General features: G+C 41.3%; 1 protein-coding gene across 1 annotated transcript in view; it reads right to left on the bottom strand.

The window, feature by feature from the left end:
• Nucleotides 1-2,419: 2,419 nt before the first annotated feature.
• Nucleotides 2,420-25,087, bottom strand: part of pappaa (pregnancy-associated plasma protein A, pappalysin 1a) — an 82,007-nt gene continuing 59,339 nt past the window's right edge. Inside the window, exons 15-22 of the mRNA XM_018662962.2 lie at nucleotides 22,508-22,691; nucleotides 22,142-22,343; nucleotides 21,811-22,045; nucleotides 21,099-21,246; nucleotides 20,627-20,742; nucleotides 17,014-17,085; nucleotides 15,638-15,736; nucleotides 2,420-5,046 (exon numbers count right to left, since the gene is read on the bottom strand). Of these exons, the coding sequence (XP_018518478.1) occupies nucleotides 4,942-5,046; nucleotides 15,638-15,736; nucleotides 17,014-17,085; nucleotides 20,627-20,742; nucleotides 21,099-21,246; nucleotides 21,811-22,045; nucleotides 22,142-22,343; nucleotides 22,508-22,691 (1,161 nt within the window). The 3' untranslated portion in view covers nucleotides 2,420-4,941. The remainder of the gene's footprint in view (nucleotides 5,047-15,637; nucleotides 15,737-17,013; nucleotides 17,086-20,626; nucleotides 20,743-21,098; nucleotides 21,247-21,810; nucleotides 22,046-22,141; nucleotides 22,344-22,507; nucleotides 22,692-25,087) is intronic.

Raw genomic sequence — 25,087 nt, 5'->3', positions numbered from 1 at the left:
GGCCTGTGAGAGGTACTTCATGTGTTACAATACACAAAGAAAATGTCTTACAACAAGATGGCACATCAGTATTTTTCTCCACAATGATCTGAGGGAAAAACATTAGGGCTTCAGACACACTTTCTCACACTCCCCGTCGCTTTGTAATGAGTTAGACACTACAAAGTTTCTGCCATTTTTAGACAAGCAATACAACAACCAGGTGTTAAATTAGAAACAAAGGAGTGACTGTTGGTGGAAAATGCGGAGAGGTATCAAAGCCTGTCAAAAAAAAAAAAAAAAAGACTGCTATACAAATCATATTATGTGATAAGCATAGTCTCTAGGTGAGAAGAACTGTGTTCCTTCAGCCTAACTTCAAAAGGCTCTGTAAGCTGGGCAAACATCCTCTCTCATTTTCACAGGGCCAGCTTGACCCTGGCCACCCCGCGCAGGCATACCTGACAGTGACAGATGAGGCAGTGTGTCGAGGAGTGGTAGGGAGGTGGAGGTAGGAGGTGGGAGGGAGGGAGGGGTGGTGGGAGTCCCAGAGAGGGATGGCTGCCACCCCCGGAGGAGAAACTCTGACTCATTGGCCTCGGCCTGTTGCCAGTCCGTGCTGGCCACCCCTGGCCCAGGGGCAGCCTCTGTGAGTACACATTTTCACACCTGGACAAATAGCTAGACAAGCCAGGAAAAGCAGCTCACCCATCCCTACCTCTCTCCCTGCCCACCTTTCTACCCCCCCTCAAGAATACTCTATCTGGGGCACCATCGGCTGCCTTTTGACCTCCAGTCCTTCTCTCCCTTCATTTTTTTTCTTTTTGCCACTTGCCCATTTTCTCCTGCCCTCAGCTGGCTGTGTACGTATATTCCTTGTGCCTTACACTGGCTCTGAAAACATGGTTTGCTCTATTATGGATTTATGTATTTGACTGTTATATACTTGGTTCTCTTTTCACAACTCTTTGTACGTATGGCTAATGTGTGCATTAAAAAAAAAAAAGCAAATGCAAAAAAATTAAAACAAACTTTACATTCTGGTTTTAAAGGGAAAAAAAAGATACACTGCACTCAGTAACATTTAAATGTGGTGAATCCTCATTGGATGCAAGCAGTGTCCATTCACACTTGATGACCAATGAGATTTCTTTTATGGTTGCGGGCTTGAAGTGTACTGTATGTCTTGATGGCAATGGTCACAACTGAGTGTGATGATGGAGACAAAATTACAGTTTTGACTCACAACCAATAATGTTTTTGTTTATAAGAACAATGTAAAAAATAACTTACATGGACATTAAATATAACTTAAAAAAGTATAACACTCTCAATAAATAGTTCTACTATTTACACCATTGTTATGAGACGCAAAATGTCACTAAAATACCAAAAATATAGAAGCAGCAAACATTACAGGCATGAGGTACAGCAAGGGATCCTGTGATGACTACAGTAGAGAGGTGATGTCCTCATCCAATGCGCAATCTTATACTTTCTTCCATGAATATCTTGGCTAGCTATGGCTTATGGGTACCTTCTCCGATATTAAGAATATCATTTTTCAAGTTGACATGCAGTCACATTCTGTTGCCTTTCTGATATTGATAGAGATCAGTTGTTTTGGTATCCAGACACTGACTGATGATACAAGTAATTGTTGAGGAAGATATTTAGTGGAAGCGACAACAGGTTATATTAACTCGATGAAGGGGAAGGATCCAATGACAGATTTTTCAGATTCATCCCTTCAAATGGCTGGAATTGCTTTTTTGACCTCAGTTGGCAGATTATGAACCACAGTACAGCATGTCATTGGCATAGTGTGGTGATTGCAGGTCAGTCTCTCCCCACTGGTAACAGTTCTATGTAAAGCAGCAGTATCTGGAGTACTAATATTACATATAATTTGATAATATCAACATAATACAAGACTGTTTTTTAAAACCAGGGCTATATATTTTTCATATAAAGTGTTAAATGCAATCTTTGAAGATGATGTAGCCTTAGAATGTCCTTACAAAGTTTCATATTTCATAAAAGTTACAAAGTCTTTCAAGAGTCCCCTAATGGGAATTTCTTCATTTAAGCTCTTCCTTCCCCTTCAGCATCTCTAGGTTTCTCCAAAAATGTACATCTTTAACCTAAGATGATGTGTTACACAAACATCAGGGCAAAACAAAAGACAAACATATCTGCAATCTAGCTAGACTTTAAATATGTGACAATGCGCTGTATTTCTATAGATAATGCATTGGCATATACCTTATTTTTGTAAGATTTGGGGCCTCTAAGGATGATGGAAGATGAATATATGGTTCATAGCGACAATACCTCCCTACTTTATTGATAACATAGAATGCAAAGTAAGTTTAGGTCGAGAGGAGTATCTAGGAGTCAGATACAACTAAAACACTAATGACAGGAAAGCTAATAGCAACACAGGGAGTCGAATGACCGAATATCATACAGTTTGTTTCAGATCACCATTCTGACAATAGCAGCTTCTAAACATTTTCGAAAGATATACTTTTTCTTCTTACATGGCAACTAAAAAGTGCAGTAACTGAGGTCAATAATACAAACACTGATTAAATATGACATTTTGTAAAAATGAAATACATGAAAACAAAACAAAAAAAACAACCTAAAAACATTTTTCAATGCTCCTGTCCATCAAGAACATATAGTAATATTTACACAATATTTTTGATTTTTTTTTCTTTGTATTTGGTGGAAAATAATACCTTTTTCACTTTTTCTGCATGTTGTAATATCGTCATAGTTCTTCACTAACATCGGTTTTAAAATGACATGAAATTGGTCTTACATTGCCACTTGTACAGCTCCTTGCGGACAGCTGTTTTCCCTACTTATGAGAATGATCTGGAATGCTATAGCAGCCTAATACGAGTCAGAGGGACCGCGCCATTGACCCAAATGAAATGAAAAGTTATAATCATGCTGATTGTAACCGTGGCTATTGTTGCAGCCAAGTAGGAGCAGCAGCAAAAATTTGGACCAATATGCCAAGCAGCCTTCATTATCAAATGTGCATGAGGAAAAAAAAAACTAGTGTATATGTGTCTGGAATGAAGAGTAACAAAATACAAAGCTGTTGTAGCAGCCACATTATCTAATGATGTTAACTGGTGGGGACAGACACCCAAGTCACAATACTGAAAAGAGCTGATCACAACCAAGTGCACTTTTAACTGCGGAGACAAACATAATGTTAAAATGAAAGAGAATCTTAGGGACATTTGATCATATTGTTACTGCTAATGCTGTATTGACATATACATCCAAATGTCATTTTCATGTACAACATGGTTGCCTGCAGAGCTAGCGCTGAGAGTCCAATACTACTGGGAGGGGAGCTAATGAGAAAGATGAGTGTGTGTATGTGAGTGTGAGTGAATGTGTGTGTGTGCGTCAGGTGTGGTCTCCTTCCACCTATACCTCTTCTCACTAAGAGCCATGGCCTATATCCAGCCCTTTTATTTCTGTACTCTTGTGTGACTGTGCTGTGCAGTACTGTGCAATTGAAAAAAAAAAAAAAAGCCACAGACTCCTGACGAGCATTGACTACATTCTGAACAGGGCTGGGATTGTTTTATTTTCAGTTTAAACCTTTTGAAATCAGTGCTTGAGGTAACAAAGTTCTTATCAAGCGCCGTGAGGGAGAAGTTCAAACTGAAACTAAAATCACCCCAACCCGAAGTGAGGTGTTATCGATGACATTCTTTAAGTCGTGGTCAATGTACGTAGTATTTTTGTTTTCCTTGGGCGTGATGGGAATGACAGAGTGAGGTTCTGGGGTTTTTTTTTAAAGTTCTTAGTGCATTTCATATGTGGTGTTGACAACATGTATTCTGTATTAATGTGAGCTGAAAGTATTATGTGCTAACATGCAGGTGTGAATGAATGCTATAAAGAGGTACTGTAAGCAGCAAGGCAAGACAAAGCTGTCTAACCCTATTAGATATCATGATGTGACAATGGCAGGTAGCAGCAAACACAGTAGCAGAAGCCATGCTAAAAATGTTTTAATTATGCATTCAGGATTTTGCTCCAAGTATAAAACTGTCTCAGGAAATTGTGTCTCTGGTCGGTCAACAATTGGTTGACTTTTTTTTATGTTTGTGTATTTTATTTTGGCTTTTGTGTTGAATCTGTGGCTCGAAACTTAACGATATGGCTGTCTCATTCCCCACCGAGCTAGGAATAACCTCTATAGCCTCTGATGTGCCTATGAAGAAACACACTTCACTGAAAAAGGACACAGAAATACAGAATGTCTGACCAGTTTGAAACCAGGAATGATATAAGCACAAACTTCTAGCCCCTCCGATAAGGAAAATGCCTTCCGAAGTGTCTGAGGATTATTTTTAACATTTTGCTATTGATTTCCTTCATATTTGCAAAACACGGAGCCAACCTCAACACAATCCCCAACTTGCACATTTTGAGTTACCTTAGATTCAATCATGTGATTGTAGAGCAAGGTCACTAAATTAGACACTGAAGCCAGCACAAAACTGAACAAAAGGCATGCTACCTAGGCTTGGTTATGTTTTTGTTTTGTTTTTTTGTTTGTTTGTTTTCTTATTCTTTCAAAAAAAATGTCTGTTTCATGTAATTTTTTTCTCCTTGCTATATATGTTTTTTTAAATGATGATATTGCAGGGATACTTTCCTTTTTAGCTGAGAAATGAAGTTTTCTGTGATGTCTCATGAGTCCCATCCTCTTTTTCTAGATCTTTCTGTGATGTGGAGGCGGAGGCATTTCAGCTGGTTGGGGTTGCAGTATGGATGGAGAGGTATGCCTGTTAAGCAGCATGTGCAGGAAATTGGAGGCCGAGAGGAGGATGAAGGAGGGGTCTGCCTCGGCCGCTCTGACTGTGTTGAGTTGGAGCGAGGTTCCTGGGACATTGAACAGAGGTCCCCCTCTCAGGTTGGTCACCCCAGGGAGTGGACATGTTCATCCTTTCTGTTCTCTATAGCGTTGGGATCCCGACAGGAGCACTCATCCCGTATGTCGCAGGACATGGGAAACGGAATCACCTGGAAGGGAGAGACAGAGACACTTAATGAGTCATTGCCTTTAACTCTTACAAAACATTAAGTGCTCTTCAATGATATACATAACTCTGTTATATTTGTTATTATATAATCTTCCCAGTGGACACCACCTAGCTTTTCCCATCTCTCTCTCTCTCTGTCAGATGCACCCACACGAACATCCACAAGCTAGCTCTCACTCTCTTTCTCTCTCGTCATAGTTGATGTAGACCAGATTCTCACAAATATCAAACAGGTTTGAAATCAAATTGGCGTGGTTCTCATTAGACTATTTGTCTCATTTTGTATTTGGTACACAAACTCTGTGTACAAAGTGTACCTAAACTCAGTGTCAGGCGCTGAAACTGCTGCTATTGTAACAGTTCAATACTATTTCTACATGGAAAGTCACAAAAGGGACTGTTTTTGGTGCATTTTAGCACAGAAGACCCCCATAATATATCACAATCACAAAATGAATATCAGAAAAATCAATATCCCAGTTTCTCTGATAGTTTGATGTTAAAGTTAAATACTGGAGGTGAAAATAGAACCGGAAGATCATTGGCCGCTGCCCCCTGGCGTTTGACGTCACTGGATAAGGTTGGCAATGCGTCACCGGCACCAGCTGCTGCTGCCTTGTGTGCTCGCCTCTCGGGGGGTCTGCTTCAGCTGTTTGGGTACACAAAATGTGTCCCCCTTCTCCAGGCCAAACAAGGAACACATGTGGTCCAAGTCATGGAAGACAGGCAGCAGACCAAGGGCATGTCTGCATTTGTGTCCTGGTGGTTTATCAGATCAATCTGTGGGGGCTCACGGCCAGTGTCGCTTTTTCTTATTAGGGCTAAGTGGTATTGCCTCTTTTGCACAATGGATTTCAGTATACAATGCAAATGTAATGACATGATTTTCCCCGACTCAGATACGTAGTTGACAGTGCACCTCATGCCACAGACAGCTATTAGTTCAATGCTATTAGTGAAAGCTGTCTGGCTGTTATGGGAGGAGTTGTTTCCAAGAGAGGGTCATGGCGCAATTATGCGAATATGGAGTAGCTGCTGTATAATTACCCAGACTACTACTGTAATGCCATCAAATAAATTGCATTGGAAGCTTATACTATCTGGGAGGTTAGTCAGGTAATTACTGAATGCATTAGCAAAGAATGACTAAATGAGAATTTCCCATCCACTAAAAGATACATTAATAACAATAGTGTCCACTGTATTGTACATTATAAACTCCAAAGTTTGGGGATTTCGAGGCTGACTCACTTTCTGAGTGGCCGAATCCATCTTCTTATGCTAGAAACTAATAGAAACCTCATTGTGAGTTGTGACAGGTTGCTTCATTGTTTAACGTTTTTACACATTTTCACAAAAATGCACACATTTCTTGAAAGGAGCAGATCACTTTAAACTGTTCTTGATCTAGATTAATGTCCCATGTGGTTAAAAGTTGTGTTTCCCTGACCACCATTTAAGAAGTTCCTCAGCTTAGAGAATCTTTCAGTGAATGAAAGTAAAGAGAAAAAAGGGTAGAATGTGGGATGTTGCATATTTTAAAAGCTGATTTTCCTGGATTTTTTTAAAAAGGAAAGCTGAAATAATCATCCTCTCTTGCAACTTACCACTTTCATAAAATTTTATAGTTAGTGGTAGATGCAAAACACAGGAAACGGCACCAATAGTTGCGAGAGTCAGAGATTTGTAGACAGCAGTTCTGGGGAATGACATGGGGGAGCATGCTAGTCACTGAGGAGCAGTGACGCACGCTCCCCTTTGAAATGGGGTATAAAATAAGTTGCTTGTGTGTGTCTGTGCGTGCGTGTGTGTGTGTGTGTATGTGTATGTGTATGTGTATGCGTATGTATGCAGGAGGGGGTGGGGGTGTTCCTAATGTGAGGGCCAGGTGGGCAGTGCCCAGACTCCTCTGAGAAAATGAGGCCTACATGTGACGACTTTACAAGCCCAGGGCCGGACACACTTCAGAAACAGCTGTCAACCGCGTGAGCAGCGTTTCCTCTGTGGCATTTTGAAGCCAAGAACATAGGGCTCCTCACTCTCACCTAACTCTCTCTCACTTTAATGACACTATCTCTCAGTTTCACACTTTCACCTTGTCTCCTTTAGAGTCTCTTCCTCTCTTTACCTTGCCTTATCACTCATCTCTCTCTCTCAGCACACTTCCCCACTATGCCTCCCACTTCCCCTCCAAGGCCACTTCTGTTTATCTCTCTATCTAGAGAATGATGGTGGGTGGCGAATTTGACATGGTTTCCTTTGACCTTGACCTCCAGGGTGGCTGGGCCAGCTGCCACATCTGGCCCTGACTTGAGGTTCTCTCAGGGTGGCTGGGAAATGGGACTGGCTGGCCTTGTGGGCCTGGGGGCCCTCTCGCTGCCCCATGTCCCAGGGCTAGAGGAGGGCTGGGGGAGGACACCCACTAACAGCAACATGAAAGCCCTTCTGAAGAACGCAGACCTTGTCAGAGCCCCATCCTTCCATCTCAGGAACAGGTCAAAATAACACAGAGTTCCTCTCTACATTTCTGTGTGTGCAGTGTGTGCGTGTCAGTCAGTGCTCAAAGGAAAGAAGGTGGTGTAAGGGGCACAGGCCTGGGGAAAAGGGAACTGGCTGACCTAGGGATGCATAACACACTGTTCATTGGCAAGTAACTGGGGTTATTCAAGTGTATTATAACTACCAGCATTTCTGTCAGAGACATCTTAGGCAACACAGTGCATGTTTGTTATTCTAAGGTGTTTTTTTAATCTAAATAAATATCCATTAAAAATGTAACCACGTCAGTCTACATGAGTTAAGAAACAAACAATACAGTAGACAGCAATGGAAAAGGAAATAAGTAGCCTGTTTTTTTTTTTTTTGAAAAGGACACAAAGTGAGATGTGCCACGACTAACTCACATGAACCTTCAGTCAGTCATGATTTTAAACAACCCTGCATGACAGCACAGTGGCTGGATCCACTGAGCAAAGTGTGACATTTGAGAAAAATCCATAGTATTTGAGGAGAATTATATACAACTTGAATATGTGCAAATGTGAGAAACAAAGCAGGATCTGATTAGAAAGGAGAAAGAGCAACTTGAGGCAGAGTGAAAGAACACATAACTGAGTTTGGCAAAAATTAGTGCAAGCACTTGGCATCAGCAAACAGCCAAAACCCCTAAAAACTGTGGGGAGTGTGTATATGTGTGTGTGTGTGTGTGTGTGTGTGTGTGTGTGTCCCCTCCTCCCTGCTGTGTAACTACCTTTGCTCAGCTGTGTAGAAAAGCCCTGCTCCTCCCCTCCATGTTATGCTTCCTTCCCCTCACTCGCACATGCATTTTGCCCCCCTTGGCCGCCCCCACTCCCATCACACAGATACACACACAGTTAAGTTGTGGATACAGGAAGCTATGGTGTGCAGCTACTTATTTAATGGTTTGCCATAAGCATTACATTGCAGTGGAGTTGCAAAACACAGAAAGTAAGAAGGTATCAAAGCGGTTCTCAATGCCAGGACCAAGATATACCCATAGTGTATGTGCAGGGCGCCTGCTCCTATCTGTGCCTCAGCCCCCTCCTTCCCTTTAATTGCCCTGGCAGAGCCATGGAAATGGGAAATAAAGTCAACTTAGCTGCCTCAAACATTTAAAAAATAAAGAGCTGTTGATGGCATGCATTTCTGGCATCCAGTAATGTAAATATTTGATGTAGAACATGTAAAGCCAGAAAATGAGAGGCTATCGAAATGTCCACAAAAAAGAATATCACAGCAGATCAATAATCTATAACATCTATCTGTATCTATGTATCTGTAACAGCTCTAAAAGTGCAGTCTGTTAGAAATACGATGAAGAAATGTAAATCTGCTAATGGACAAGATCCAGTGGAAGCAAACAGCATTCTAAAAGGGAGCAAAGCACTTTGTCTACGTGAGTCACCAACACAGACGGAGAGGTTAGTGGTCAGGGGTGGCTATCACGGACCATCAGCTAAGACGCAAACATCAATCGTGGCACATAGCAAGTCACGTATTGGGCATACTTGTGCCAGAATGAGAGTTGTAAACAGGGGTGAGGGGGCTGGGAGAGATCTCAGCACTTACCCAAGACCCCACCACCAACGCAGACAGAAAAACATACAGGCACATTTAGAAATAGTTGTTTTAGGGAGGCCAAGCCGTGTAACTATATAATCGGTGCCCTCTGCGTACCGCTTCCAGCATCCAAGAAAGGAATTCCTTCCAAACTAAAAGGGGGGTTGTGGAGGGGACCTAGAAAAAAAAAAAGGGTCTTGCGCAGGCAACCCTCAGAAAGGCATACTCTCGCCTCCTCTCCTCCCTGCCGCTCCAAATCCAGCCAACAGCTTGCAACTATTAAGGGGAGATCCTGTGGTGACCTTACGTGCAGCCAGTCCTTGCACCTTCAAAGCTCCTGGGGTGGAATAATACACAGCAAGTCATCCAGAACTCCTTAATACACAAATCTCTACCAAAATAAAAGACGAGAGCAGCATTTGCTGGGAAGGGGGAGTGAAAGTAAATGAGCAACTCAGCTCCAATGCTTTTCACCATTTTTTTTCCCCTCGATTCGTACCTATTCAGCTTTTATCAGGATGAAACTCAGAGCTCTGAGGAAAAAGACAAGAGGGGAATAAGGAGGAATCTGGAAATATTTAACAATTGATAACCTAAATTCTAGCGGATTGCTCAATTGTTGTATCTGGAAGAAGTTGTATCACATTCCAAAAATTATGATTTTTCATATTGGGCCATCATATTGGGTTGAATTGTTTCATATTTGAAAGACATGGCAATTAATGTTGAGAAACATAATAATAAACAATCATGCAACTACTTTAAAGAGGTCACTTTAGCATCTTCTGCTAAGGAGGGGTGAGAACATGTTTTCATCAGTGTGTTGTATCTCCCCCATCAGTGGACTGAAGACATAATTGTGGAATGCACATTTGGTTTGGGGTCAGAGAGAGAGAGAAACAAGTGAAGCAGACAAGGATTTTTTTTTATTTTTGGACTCTTTGGACAGACTTAAAGGACAAAAAGATATATGACTCTGGATGATGAGGGAAAATTAAAGTCTGATGTAAAATTTCATTTTGTCTTGTTCTTTTCCCTTTACCTCAATACCAAGGATCAGAGAGAAAACGTGGATGTCAAAAGGTTTGGCAGAGGATCAAATAAGAGGTGTGTCTGTGTGTGCGTCTGTGCTTGTAAGGAAGGGATCATACCATTGTTCTCATGTGCTGTGTCACAACACACCGCCGACAACAACACTGACCAAGATTCCCACTGAGTCAACATACTTGTGCATAACAACTGGTGGCTGGTGTGACTGCTCATGTGCAGTATATTTGTTTGTGCGTGAGAGTGATTGTGAAAGGGAGAGAGAGAGAGAGAGAGAGAATATGAATGAGTAAGAATGTGAATGAGCATGTGAGTGTGTGTGCTTAGGGGAATTGTACAGAAAAGAAATTAAAAAGCAAATGTCAATGGACTATTGTTCAAATTTTGTGACATCATTTGGAGGACAATCCATCATTACAAAATTGTTTTTAAAAAAGTGGGTGAGTAAAACACTAAATAAGAAAATATCTTTTTAAAGGTGCTATATAAGTTTTTGCTATTGCTACATAGCCAACATTAGCATGAGCTGCTGTTTATTTACCGTAAGCTTCAGCTTTACAAGACAACAGGTCAAAATACACTCTCATGGAGGAGCTACTTCTTCATCTTCTGATGCTGGACTGAAGCCAGACTGGACGCTACAGTGACTCACCATTGCGAAGTGGTATTATGAGACTTGACGAGCCTAGCTGGTTAGCATGCTAACTTCAGTAGAAGAAAAAAAGTGACAGAACTAGAAGCAAAACAAGCGTTGGCATGTCTTTCACCGCTTGAGGCTGCTCTTAGCAAGTAAAGGAATGAACTCACAAGGTTTCTTCTAGACTAGTAAGTAAATAGCTGTTAATGCTAACATTAGCTCTGTAGCGACAGCAAAAACTTAAAAATATAGCATCTTTACACAAAAAGCTGAACTACTGATCTTAGTTTGAATGCCTCAGTTATAGTAACAGAATTCTCTCATATGGTTAATGCAATTCCCTACCAATAAAATCAAAAATATCTGAAAAGACCAAAACCAACAATGAAAGGCTTGGAAGGCGGTAGTGAGAGATAGACCTAACCCAGTCTGTAGCACCAAGCCCATTTAAGTCCCTACTAAGAATTTAAATCTATTTTTAAGACTGATTTTTAAATCATTTTGCAAAACAAACCGTTTTGCAAAGTTTTTTAGATGATTTACTTAAGCAGACTTATTAAAGACAGAGAAAGACAACAATATAATATTTTTCTGTGAAAATTTTCTGTGTATAAAACAGTTGCTACAAACAGCAATAAATTCAGCGTTCACAGCTGACATCAAATGACCTCCACTGTGACACAGTCAACAAAATCTATGACAACAAAATCTGTGTTCAGGAACAGTTTGGGACAAAGTCTTCACTTGTGGTCTGGACAAGAACATTGATTTCCCGCTAAAGAGGAAAACACTGCCTGCCTTTGTCACCCAGCAAGTACATTACTCAGCAGCTCGGAGGAGAGGGACTGTCATAAATGAGTTACAGATTCCTTTTGTCATATATTGTGTCATTTTCTTTTGTTTTTAGAGGTTTTTATGCAACTCTGTCCTTCGTTGCCTGCCACGCATGTGTTCAGTTTGGGGGAAAATCAGAATCAGGTGCAAAACACCCTGTTTCTGTTTTGACTGAGTTGATCAAATAGGGATAACTATGAGAGCTTTACCCAAGAGGAATAAACAACTAAATCTAAGTGCCTAACTAAATGCAAGTACCAAAACGATAATAAATACAGAGGAAATTTAAATGTGGACCAAAAATATATCAAAGTAATTAAATAAATCAACAAGATAAAGTTGTCGGGAAGGTTGTCTGGCTAATAATTTAAAATTGGCATTCAGGTTAAGTTGAGTTTCATGCAAATAAGGTTTATATGAGCCAAAGCACCAAGAAACATGCAAGTAAGCAGCATCAATTAGGCACTGGGCTAACAAGCAAAAGAGATTATATCAAACATCTGGCTTTCCTCTGTTGCCATATCAATTTCACATATCAGCTTCATTCCTCAGTGTTTCCTTTTTGTTGTTCACCCACAGTAACCTTCCTCACCCCTTGCTCCTGGCAGCAGATAAATCAAATTATGATTCGTTATTTCTGAGTAATTTTTCCGTATCATTCTGAATAGTTTCCAGGGGAAAGCACCAGCCAGACTGTTTTTGTTGAATAGTGCCAGGGCTAAATGCCTCCAAGTAGAAACTGGACAAGCAGCCTTGCATTCTTAAGCCCAGGTGATCCACTTACTGTATCAAAGCGTTGCAGCCCACTGAAAATAACAATGTTTTAGTAATTAGAATGGAACTCCTCTTCACCTAATCCACCTTTTGCTGGTGTGACAGAAGTTAGTACCTGGTATTTACTGGGTAATGTGATCCTCCATTTGCCTGTAGTTATCATTTCAGTGAACTGGTAACACCTGTTTTGCAGACACTACTACTGACCATTGGCATGTAGCATCCTTGGCTGGGAAATTCTACAGCAGTAAACCTGGGCCAGATTTCTCATCAAGGATTAAAGTCCAACTATAATCATGTTTAGTCATCCCTTTTTGCAGTCATCAATAAAGTTAGTGTTATTCTAAAAGTATTAACAACACTTTTATTATTTGCTTTTATTATTTTGAGGATGAAGGGGAAGAAAAAGTTATTTGGAGGCTCTCAGCCACTGGTGGGGTGTGACCACGTTTGATTGACGGCAGCTGTCAGGCTGAGCCCCGGCAGGAGGACACGAGAGAAAATAAATAATCTTTCACTGTGGCTTACAAGTCATGGGCCGACAATGTTTTATAAGCAGTTGTACTGAAGATTAAACAGGCCAAAGTGATACAGTATCTGAAGGTATGTTTACATGTTTAATGTGCAGCAGCTGACCAGCTAATCAGATATCTAGCCTGAAAATTGAAGTTAGCAGAACACATTTCCATGTTTGAATGTTTGTTTGGGGCCTTTTTCAAAAACATAAAGTACAGGAAAAGGCATGTGTTCATGTTTCTAAGCTCAATAAGATGGAGGCTGCTGTCTGGCAGCCAGTGATAGTCCAGTGACTTTACTACTTCATGCAAATATGATTTCAAATTAAATGGTTTTGCTGGATGTAACAAGTTCTAAATCTACGTAGACAGAGAATTGCTGGTAATTTGAACAAAGCAAAGATAAATGCAAAAGATACTGGGTGCCAGCTTGAAACCAAAAAAGAGGAAATCAAAATTTCATAAATTTTTGGTTTCTGATTTTTTTTCCTCCAAGGTCCTATACTTATAGGTTTTGTAAAAACATCTGATATAATGTCACTTGGATTCATTCATTCATTTTTGAACCAGAGATTACTTACTTGACATCCAAACATAGGACATTCAGACCATACCTCCCTTTGATGTGCAACATAACAATTCCTAACTCTAACAAGACCTACTGTCTGCTCTCCTCTTGCCCTGCTTGATCTCTTGTTGCTGCAGTAACTCAGTGGAGTCTATTCTCCCGTTGGGGTCTGTCAGTAAAAGTGAGTTATGCAAGTTCTGGCTGAGCCCCTGCACTGGATTGGGGCCAGAAGATGTAGAAATGAGATAGTGTCAATCAACAGCAGCGAAACCACTTCGGGAGTGAGGTCACTTCCCAGCGGGCTACTCACCGACTTTCCTGCTTCTATTGAACATAGATGCAGTAGCTTACAGTTCATACTAAAGTTATGAATATGGGACAAATCATGGACCTATGGACCTCTTTCTAGTCTGACAGTCATGATGGAGTTATACGGTGCAATCAAATATATGAAGAGTAATTGTTTGGTCTCATGTGTCTTAGTTGTCCAGAACTAAATTTGCCAGACATCTAGTAATTTGCGGTAACAGCAAAAGTCTCAGTGATCTAAATTCTGTCCAAATCTGCCTTGTCCATAATTTATTTGCACCACAAATTACAAGTAAAATTACCAGGTACATTGAAGATGCTGACTGACTGAGGGAGATGCAGCATCGCATTGGAGTAAGTATTTTAAGAGAGTCCTGTTTCTGTGTCACTGACTAACCAAGAATAATGCAGGCTCTAGTCAAAACTGCACATGGAACTTTCCTTTTTGGTGCACATTTTAGAGTTTATTAAATGATAAGTAGTTTAAAGACATTTTTTAGTTAATAAGTAGGTATGAGGTTTTGCTATTCCATTTGCAAATATACAATCGACGCACTGGCTTTGATGGACAGTATTTTTGTATGACTATATTACACAAAACACAGATAGTGGGTAGTAATGCAGTGCTGTTTTAAAATCTCGTACCTCTATCAAAGGCCATGTTTTTGTCATCCCATTACTGATATCACACAGGTTTCAGTAAGAAGAAGCAAATAAGCTGGAAAAATGCCGCCAGCCAGCCACGATTATTTCTGTCCTTATGGCTAAGGACCCAAGAAGTGCATGAAAAACTCTCTCTCACTCTATAAACATGCACCGGAAGCAATCATGGGAACTTTGTACTGTGCAAGATGTCCGCAGTACAAGCAAGATATCCCTTGAATGCCCCCCCCTCCCAAAAAGAGGAAATGAAGAGGCTCTCTAGTCGGACACGCTGACACAGCTAGTGAGACACATAGACGGCAATATAAATCCAGCCAGACATACAGATGGATATGCCAGGAGTACAACTAAAGTCCCTCGCCAGATTCACAGAAACAGGCCAGGCCAGAGAAGCAGATGCTGCAGCACAGAAGCTACAATACACTTCCAATCAGATCTCTTGCCAGTAGCTGGATGCAATAAACCAGACAAAGCACCTCCTTGAATTAAGAGAGCTACTACCAGAAAGATAACCAAACCTCTTGGCCTGGACATCTTACGAAATACAACACAGCTGATTTAGTGTAGATAGATAATAAAGATATCATAAAACAGGAACAAGTAAATTACTGTATATTCCATGTTAATACAGTCATGACCCTAACTGAGATTAAAAAAAAAATTATTACCTGCATTTTGGGTATTGATATAGATACAGGCACACAATGATAAATATAGACGTTTTACACATTAGGAAACAGAATACCACAGAAAAACAAAGACTATGAAGTCTGAAAACTCCCACTCTCTTGGATGGGGAATCAGTAATCTGTCTACCAGTGATATAAGGCTGGACACAAAGCAAAGGAAGAAAAAATCTGTTTAAAGATGTTCCAAGAGGTGAAATACAGTCTTCAGCAGTACATTCTAACCCTCCATTATACCTACCTTTTTAAAGGTAGAAAGCTTTATAACGGAAACGTGCAACCTCCACTGGATGAATGGCAGCGAGACAGTAGGAGTCCAAGTGGGTAAGGTGCAGGGGTGGGATTTATTCCTAAGCTATGTGTGACTGGCTGTTGATCAGTGCGACCAGGACCAAAAGGAACATCATCTCTTTCTCTAAAGGGTGCGGTTTTCTCTGAGGTACAAGCATGCTACTAACCTTCTTGGTCTTGACGGTGGATTGGCAGCAGTCTCCTCCGTCATAGTTGCAGAAGGCTCTGTTGTTGACCGCATCACAGTAGTTGTCTCCCATGAATGGCTACACAATAGAGAGACGGTGTATGAGTTGGGCAAAAACACTGAACGAGGACAAAAACACTGAGGGAAGAGTGCTACTACCCTAACTGGTTGATAATGGGTAAGAGGTGAATTACTGGAAAAGCCTTTTGTTTTCATTGTAGCTTCCTCTTGAGCTTTTCGGGGCCTTTTAGAGGTCTCTGGATAGATTTGCTGATGAATCTGATACATTATATTTCCCTCATCTTTCAATGTGACTTTTTAAGCCCCTAGTGGGCCAGACCCGTAAATCAAACTGAGGACACCATAAACTATTCACGGCACAAAACACTCCAATAAGGTGATTTATTGGGTTGGCCCCACCCTCCACTTGGGTTACCAATCAGGTTATCCAGTTGGCCTTAACCGAGTAGATGATATCATTCTTCCATGGCGCAGAGTGGAATTCCTTCACATTTTGCATTCACATGTAAATGCACCATTTTTAGAGGGAGGTTGGTTTTAGCACGTGATCACATGATCACACCTGAACTCTCTCCAGACAATCACTGCCACCTTCAAACAATTGCACTCTACACTTTACATTTTAATTATGTATATTTATGTTCCTTGTAAATATAGTTTTTGTCTTTTGCTCTTTTTTTACTATCACTGTACTTTAGCACAGTGATAGTACATTTCAATGAACCACATCAATTAGTCTGATACCAGATACCCATATAGCCACAGCATTAATAACTGGCTCACAAACCACCTGTGCACCCCGTGCAGGTGGCTGTCCTCAGCAGCTGTTATCAGGAAAAAACTTCATGGTGGACTATTACTTGTCAGTGCGTTCAAACACTACTGTATTTTTTGGGGGCTTTTTTGCCTTTATTTATAGGACAATGAGAGAGAGACAGGAAGCACAGAGAGAGTGGGGGAATGACATGCAGTAAAGATCCGGCCTGATCAGGAGTTGAACCGGGGTACGCCTGCTCAGACCACTAGGGCCCACATGGACATTGACAATATGTTAAATATGTTAAGAATTATCAAAATCCCAATATTCTGACAAGAGGTCTGTCTTCACTCACAGGTTGGACTGCATATTTTCCTTGTACAACATCAGCCAATCTATTGTCTGCCTAAACTCCGCTGGCCAAGCACAGTGAATAAAATTTCATAGTACATACTTCACATATTTAAGATCAAGAAAGGCAGAAGAATTTAAGTGTTAAAGTCTTATGTGTGTGATAGATGAGACTATTACTCAGCAAGTACAAAACCCAAAATATTTAAGTCAGGTCGAGCCCTTACCTCACATCCTTTGATACAGTGGAGCAATTCTGGGTGTGGATACCACTTCATTCCCATTGTGCAGACTATACTCTGTAAAATAGAGAGAAAACTTGAGGAAGGGATTGAATTGATTAAAAAACAGTTTTCCCGATGGTTTGTCTGTGCACCTTATTTCCCTCATGTGCAGCATATGAAACGCTTTGCCAAGACTTTGTCTTTTTACCTGCATTTCAATCCACATAACCCTAATCCTAACTAAAGTTGATGGGTACTCTCTAGCCTGTAACACACACACACACACACACACACACACACACACACACAAACCTTAAGACAGTGAGACATAGGAGTTATCAACAGGGCTCATGTGCTACACATGGTGGCTTTCATTGTGAAGCCCTCTTTGATTTATAGTACCCTTTTCCACTTAAGAGCAAAGCTGTGTAAATTGATTTTGACAGTACATAACTTGATAAAAATGTGCTTTTTTTATAACAAAGTCATGGCCCTCAGGAGGAAAAAGAATTTAGAGCAAGAGAGAAATGTAGGAAGACAAAGTTAAAGAGCAACATGCCCTCAAATATCTTTGCAGAATGTGTGGAATCCCATCCTGTTCTCCTACTGTGCTCTTCATTGAAATACAATAGAAAACATTTGTGCTGAGGGGAAGCAGATGGCACTGTGCATAGAATGTGTATCTGCATGTGCAAATGCATTCATATAGGCATATGCTATGTAGGTACATGAAAATCTATACTGTAGGTTCATGTGATTCTGAGTGGGCATGCGCGCCTGTGCTGTTTGACTCTGCCTCCATAAAGTGTGTGGAGGCAGTTGTATATATGAGTCTACTTGAGCCAGAGCGTGGAGAGGGGTTTTGTTTACAGCACAAGTGTGTCTCCAGACTCGGATAGTAGTGTGCATGATCAAAAGTGCCATCCACAGCAAAGGACTGGCTGACCTCAGATGGTTCATTTCTCAGACCCCCTGTGTCCCAATATCTCACAAATTTGACGTGCTTTTCTTTTGTTGCTGCAAACTAAGGTATTTTTCATTTCAGTGCTGTCAGCAAATCAATGCAAAAAAGAAAGATGGGGGGTTGAAGGTGGAGAGAAAGAACAACATAGCATCTGAGGACAACTGAGAGCTGCAGGAGTAACGGTTCTACTACTGTGATGTAGTACTGCATAGCAGAATGCAGGCACATCTGAGCTGTGTGTATGCATGCATGCATGTGTGATGGTTCATGCGTCTGTGGTAGAAGATGATGCCCGTTATTTTGTCTTAGGGGGTGAAAGTTTTTGTAACTACAGTACTTTTATTCTCCCTTTCTTCAGTTCTGCTATGATGATGTCATCCAGAAACTCCTTCTCTTCCCCTCTCTCTCATTTTCTCTCTCTCACTCTTTTTTTTTTCTTCTCACAGCAAGGCCGTAAATCATGATAATCCATGATCGTGGCCTGGCCTCACCCCTAACTACGTATGGGATCCTCACCCTCTGAAGCTTTCCCGGGGCGCTGATACCACATAAAAATAGATCCCTATCTCAGCGCCACCACAGACGAGGTCATGTCATATAGAAAATGACTAATTCCACAGCAAGCCCGACAGGGTAATTTTGCTGATAAAGGGGGAGGAGGGTGCTGGGGGCACAGAATCATTAGATATAGAGGGACAGGGAAAAAAAAAAGGAGAGGAGGAGGTGGAGGTAAAAAAGCAGGAGAGAATTCTAAGTGGGTCACACTAAGAACCGAAATACAACTAGTTTAAAGGCAATAAATCAACATCACTTATTAAGGTGGGCAACATTAACCTCCAACTCAGCAAAGTAGAACTAGAAAGTGCATTTCAGGTCATGGATTCTCTTTAGGATGCTGTAAGAAGAATCCCATCCTGGAGGGGAGTTTAGAAGTATATCATGAGGTCTACTCCTACTTACTACACTCCTACTGTTACTACAACTGATTGTCAAGATTTCTTTTTCCACCTCCTCCTGTTCTTGTTTCTTAATACCATCTCGTGACAGCCCTGTGCATTTTTTGTTTCTTATATCATAGCCAAATCTGTTATGCTTAGCCCATGGGAATGTATTGCGATTCCTGTTGCATCTATTGTTCTGCTGCTTTACTTAAATAGCAGCACTCTCAAGGTGTAACATAGAAGATCCCTGAGCCCTTAACATTAGTGTAAATATAAATGTAATGTCCTTCAGAAGGTATGGCGACATTAAAGTGACTTCCCTGGTATTACCTGTATTAACATGGGAGCTTAGTTGCACAGGACAAAACATGTGCACACTACCTGCAATAGCTCCGCCATCATGTCTGAGACGCTCACCCCTCTGGGACACTCACCCCACCGTCCTCACTTCTCTGACTTCTCTTAAGCTATCAGCTGCCCCCAACAGCATAGCCTCAAGTCTTGAATTACCACCGAGCACAAATCCTATCAATTACACAAATCCATGAAAAACAGATCATTTCATATCCACGTGGCCCAACCCAACCCAGCCCCTCTCTCTCAACATCCACCACAAAAAGCTGCTGACTCAGTGTGACTCTGAAACAAAAACAAAAGGAGTTGTAGGGGAAAAAATACAGTGTGAAATACAATGTGTTCTCTTTTCTCCTTCTCTAGTTACAAAACCTGATGCTATTTAGTAAGATCCTCCTCTAGCTCTACAGCTAAAAAGGGCATTAAGATGACTAAAACACTTAAAACAAATTGCACATCATTGACATTAATCAAGTTAAATGGGGAGCATAAAATCAGAAGAATAGGTGTAGTCTAGTGCTCTTTGCCTACCACACACACACACAAGCTATATTCCTACCCCCACCTCTTGACCCCACCCAACAAGCTTCATAGAAATCCCAAATGACACCATGGCTGTGTGAGTGGCACCCCCACAGGGACACGGTGTACAGTTCTGTGTTTAATGATCTCCCCCACCATAACCTCTAACCTCCATGTTTTCCTATCTGCCAGTTTAAGCAAACAGTACTTAATCAGTACAGTCGGTAGCTGTGAGATATATCTAAATCATTACCTAGTGAGCGTCATAGGTTTATTTCAGAAAATTACAGTGATTACTCATGATTAGACATTTGATAAGGTTTTACAACTTGGCCAGAGTGGAAGTGGGGGCCCTATGCATCACAAGAATACTGCAGAAGTATTTTGTTTTGTTTTGTTTTGCTTTTTTTCACCACAGTTTATTTCTGGTAGTTAAAACAAACACATGGGGAACTGAATGTTAAAAATGGCAGGATTACTTGTCAGTGTGTATGATAAACACTTAAATCCCAAAAGATGCTTTTCAGAGTATTATTTCTCCAAGAAGGTCGTTGGAATGCCATATAGAGGACTGGGGATGCAAGAGGGCAGCAGTATGTTTCCACACTTCAAATCAAAAATAAAATCAAGGTGTTTGAGGGGTTGCCATGCTTTTAAGACAAACATTTGTGTGGCACTGGGCACAAAAGACTGGCATTTTGAATTGTGGGTAATGGGGCCAGGATGTGGACACTATACGTGAAATTCCTTACAGGAGAGTTGTGGATCGCAGAACTTTGTGAAGTGCGTCTGTCAGGGCTGTGAGGCGGACACAAACACTTCATACACAACTTACCTTGACTTTGTGCGGGTTCCTCCAGTGCTCTTTAAGCACACGTTCGACTGTCATGTTGCTAGGGAGGATCACCACGTCGTTGTTACTCTCTCTGCAGCTCAGCTCACACTCCTCACCTGTGTGAATGCGTGAGCGAGAGAGGGACGGGGAAAAAACGAAAACAATAAAAGCATGCACAAACCACACCTATACCAAAGACATTTCAAATGACATATCCTTAACCCTTTTCCCCTTTCACTTTCAAATGATCACGATATTGTATGAGAGCGCCAGCTTACATAACCATGGTTCTCATTAAGAACAAATTAAAATGACTGTAAACAGTACAACCTGAAAAGGATTGAGTAATTCGAACAAAGAAGAATAATAACACACTTAACAAAAGCTGTGAGTAATGCCAACAATGAAAAATGACATCAGCAGTAAGAAAACTGAATTGTTATTATGTGACAGTAAATTTGTGCATACAGACCTATGCCGTGTCCTCGCTTGCATGAGTACTGTAGGCTATAATGGAGGTTTTGAGGTAAAGAACACTGGCCTTTGCTGTGTGGGCACAGGCGGAACGACCCTGTCCAGTTCCCATCCTTCCTACAGCGGATCACATTGGATGCTGCACCCTGAAAATAACACACATATTGACAGACAAACAATTACACGCACGCTCGCTGACACACAAACACTAGCAGGGCCAAGGACGTTGAGATGGCATCCCGTTGCAAAGGGGGAAATACAATCCAATTTTTATCAGGCATCCAAGCCACAACGCCTGAGAGGCAGAACAGATTAAAAGGTGTATACATTTCAAAAGTCTGTGGCAGCAGGACTATTCTGGAAATCAATAGCAATCTAATTAGCATGGCGTCAAATTGAGTAGGGCTACGGGAGACAGGGAGAGAAACAGGCATAGAGAGACTAGTGAGGGCAGTGAGGGACCAGATAAAAGAGGGCAAAGAGAGTTTATTTGGGGAAAAAGTAGGTTTACACTTATTTCTTAATTTAGCATCTTATCATTAGCTATCATATGTATACTCCTATGCCATTAAACCATGTTGAGCCTAAAGATGACAAGGATGCGAAGAGGAGAGAAAAAGAGAGAATGCCTGCTTTTTATACACACAAAGAAAAGAAGACAAAAATATAGGTAAAGCAAGAATAGAAAGAGAGGAAAGAGATGGACAGACCTGCTTGCATGGACCGTGCAGCAGCCTCACCGTATGGGCAGAGCCTCCTGTGGCGGCGATAGCGGATTTACCAGCAGGATCAGAGCAGTTGAGTCTGCAGACGCTGTCAAAGCGGAAGCCATCGGTACAGTGATAAGAGCCGTGGAAGATTGGAGGTGGGGGATCACAAGTTACTGGCTCGCATGCCCCCTCCAGCCAGCTGCCATCCTCCGTGCACTGCCGCTTAAATGCACGCCTAGAGGCAACAGAGACGATTAATGGGGCCGATTTGAGGCCTGAAAACTTTCTGATGAAGAAGTCAAACAACAACTGTATCTGTTTCTCTCTTTACCTCTTAGGTTTGTTGGTGACATGGTAGCCTGGCTTGCACTTGTACTTGCAGAGCGTACCCACTTTGAGGCCTGTCTCGTTGCAGCGCTTGGTTTGCAGCACGGCATTGGGTACAGGGGGAGGAGCTGGGCAGCGAAGCTCACAAAGGGCCTCCGGGAAGGACCACAGTCCGTCCTCTAGGCAGGTAAGAGTGTTGTTTGTACCTGAGGAGAAAACACACAAAAAGGTAAATGAAAATAGAACATTCAGTGCTGGCCAGTAAATTTTAAAAAGGAATCAAGACGAAGTAAAATTTATACATTTTTGTTAAAACTCATATTAGACAAAAGATCTTTCATGGATGCGCCCGCTCCACTATGCATCTCACCTACGAGCTGCGCAGGTTCTCGACACTGAAAGGTGCTTTTCTTGCCATAGGTGGTGCCCTCTGGGAAGTTGAAATGGGCAGGATGGACGTGGTATTTGTCAGGCAAACCACAGTCCACAGGCTCACACGAAACCTGTTTGTTCCACTTCCCATTCGCACAGGTTATAGTCACTGAAGAGTCCGACTGTTAAATGAGACAAGACGTAAAGTGAGGGTTAAGGTTATTCTGAATGAAGCTATATGCATTGATACAAGCATTCATTTGTGCATTGATGGTACAGATTGATTTCCCACATGCGCCCTATAAATGTTTACCTCACACAAAAATGCCTACAGCGACTCAGCACTCACTCCAACAAGTCTCTAATCAGAGTGTAACCTAACAAAGCTTGATCGTGCTTACCTTACTGTATGTCAGTAAGCCTCATAGGCTACTCAGCAGCTCAAGTAACTGCTGATAGCATTTGTAAGGTCAAGTCATGCCACTCAGACAACTGATATCCAACAACTGCACAATCAGCCCTAACACAAAACAGATTGACTTAGATGGAAGTGTGACAACTTCTGAGAAGCACACACAGAAAGAGAATCTTCCACAACTGGAATTACCACCCATCATGGATTTATCCCCTTTATGAGTTTATGTAGTCATGATACTAGGAAATTATTCATGCACTGCTTTGTGATTGTAGTTGCCCACGCAGAGGCCTGTCAAAAGAAAAAACAACTTTTTCTTTCTGTGTAAGCTTCTTAAAATCAAGCCAGACTGCCTCACATATTCAAGCCTACAAAGTGCGTCCTGTGCGACTGGGTCTTTACATGTTCTTGGAATGCAGGAGGAAACTGGAGAACCCAGAGGAAATCCACACATGGGGAGAACATGCAAAATCTGCAAGAAACGGACCGGGGCCAGAAGTCAAACCCAACAGTGGTAACACCGCTCTGCTATGACAAATGAAGACAAGCTCCAGTCTACCGCACGATATAAGACCTAATATAATAGATTAACATCCCTTTCATTCCCATTATAGACCTATCACAGAGAATAGCCCTTGATTAGAAACAGCAGCCATTCAGGTTACTGCTGAAGGAGGTATGACCCAGCAAGGCCTGACTGAGACTTGCAAAGGCCACATGTCTTGCATTAATTGTGTGTGTGTGTGTGTGTGTGTGTGTGTGTGTACTCAGTGTTTGCACACTCTTTGCGCATATCAGTATGTAACCATTTCTGTTCAAGAGTAATGAGAGGACATTTATGACACAATATATGCTGGTATATGAGCTCCTTTAAACAGAAAGAGCAACTAGAAAGTTTCTAAAACATTACATGTCAATCGTCAACCTCTTCTTCCTGGCTTTTTTAGTTTCACTAGGAAAAAAAACCCCTGATTTCCTATTAGAAATAGCTCTGATTCCTGTAAATTATTTGGCTTGTGGTATGATATTTGGAGAGATGAGACCAAAATGGGGAGCCACTGCATCATCCAAACCTCAACTGTTTTCATCCTCTTCCATTAAATAGCAACATGTAACACAACAGGAATGCTTCAATTGATAGCAGTGCCAAGAAATCTCACAACAAAGCTGTGAGAGCTCAATCATTTTGACTTTTCCTTCTCAGAACAAAAAAAAGGGAAACCCGTGTTTTTACCACGAATTACACTCTAACCCTGTTTTGCTTGACTTTAATTACACACATCTTTAAGAGAGTGGACCAACTCTTAAGGCCACACAAGCTGGACTCAGTTAGCATCACATATCTATTGCTTCATAACCTTCTCTCTCTTCCCTTGTATTTCTATCTTTCATCTTGATTCCATTATATGATACTGCATAACAGTATCAGGTTCCTGCAAAATAAATAAGCTCCTCTCATATTTGGAAATCCCAAAAAAGTAACATATGCAGCGCATATGAGTGCCTGCTGAAAAATAAGTTTGTCTAGAGTTGAATGAGTCAATCGTGATGGGAGGTTGTGAACAAAGTCTGCAAGGAAGAAATGTGGAAGGATGAGTTTAGTGTTAATGTGCTGGCTGTAAATATGTGTGCAAATGGAATGTTAAAAAAGTTGTGTATGTGTGTGTTAAGTTACATCCTAAAACACGTGTGTGTAAAATTGTGGTTAATATGCACATGCAAACATCTGCCATGAGCTGTTTTAATCAAGTGTGTATCCCCAAGTGACTAGGTGTATATAGGGTTGTGTGCCTGTGTGTGCCATTGTGTGTGTAAATGTGTGGGAATTTTCCTTCCTTTTAAAAAATTTACAGCTGACTATTTCTCTTCCAGTAGCGACTTTAACAACCTTTGGCTACTCTGCCTAATTCAAGCCAGACAGACTAACAGACAAATGAGCTGATGGACTGACAGCCTCTTCCTTCAAATTTGGGGGTTTGCCGTACCTCCGAATGGAACACAAACATCCGCACATACAAATGTGTAGTGATATCACACAGCTGTTCACTGATAGGAAGAATTATTGCAGTAAAGGACTGCTAAGAAATTAAGTATAATTTATTATTTTCTACTCCTCATGGAAAAGCCTTTTGAGGCTGTTTCAGAGAAAAAAAACTTTACTTA

The sequence above is a fragment of the Lates calcarifer genome, linkage group LG9 (genome assembly GCF_001640805.2).
Source record: "Lates calcarifer isolate ASB-BC8 linkage group LG9, TLL_Latcal_v3, whole genome shotgun sequence".
Classification (NCBI taxonomy): Eukaryota; Metazoa; Chordata; class Actinopteri; family Centropomidae; genus Lates; species Lates calcarifer.
Note: the sequence above shows the minus strand (reverse complement) of the source record. Positions and strands in the feature narration are given on the sequence as shown.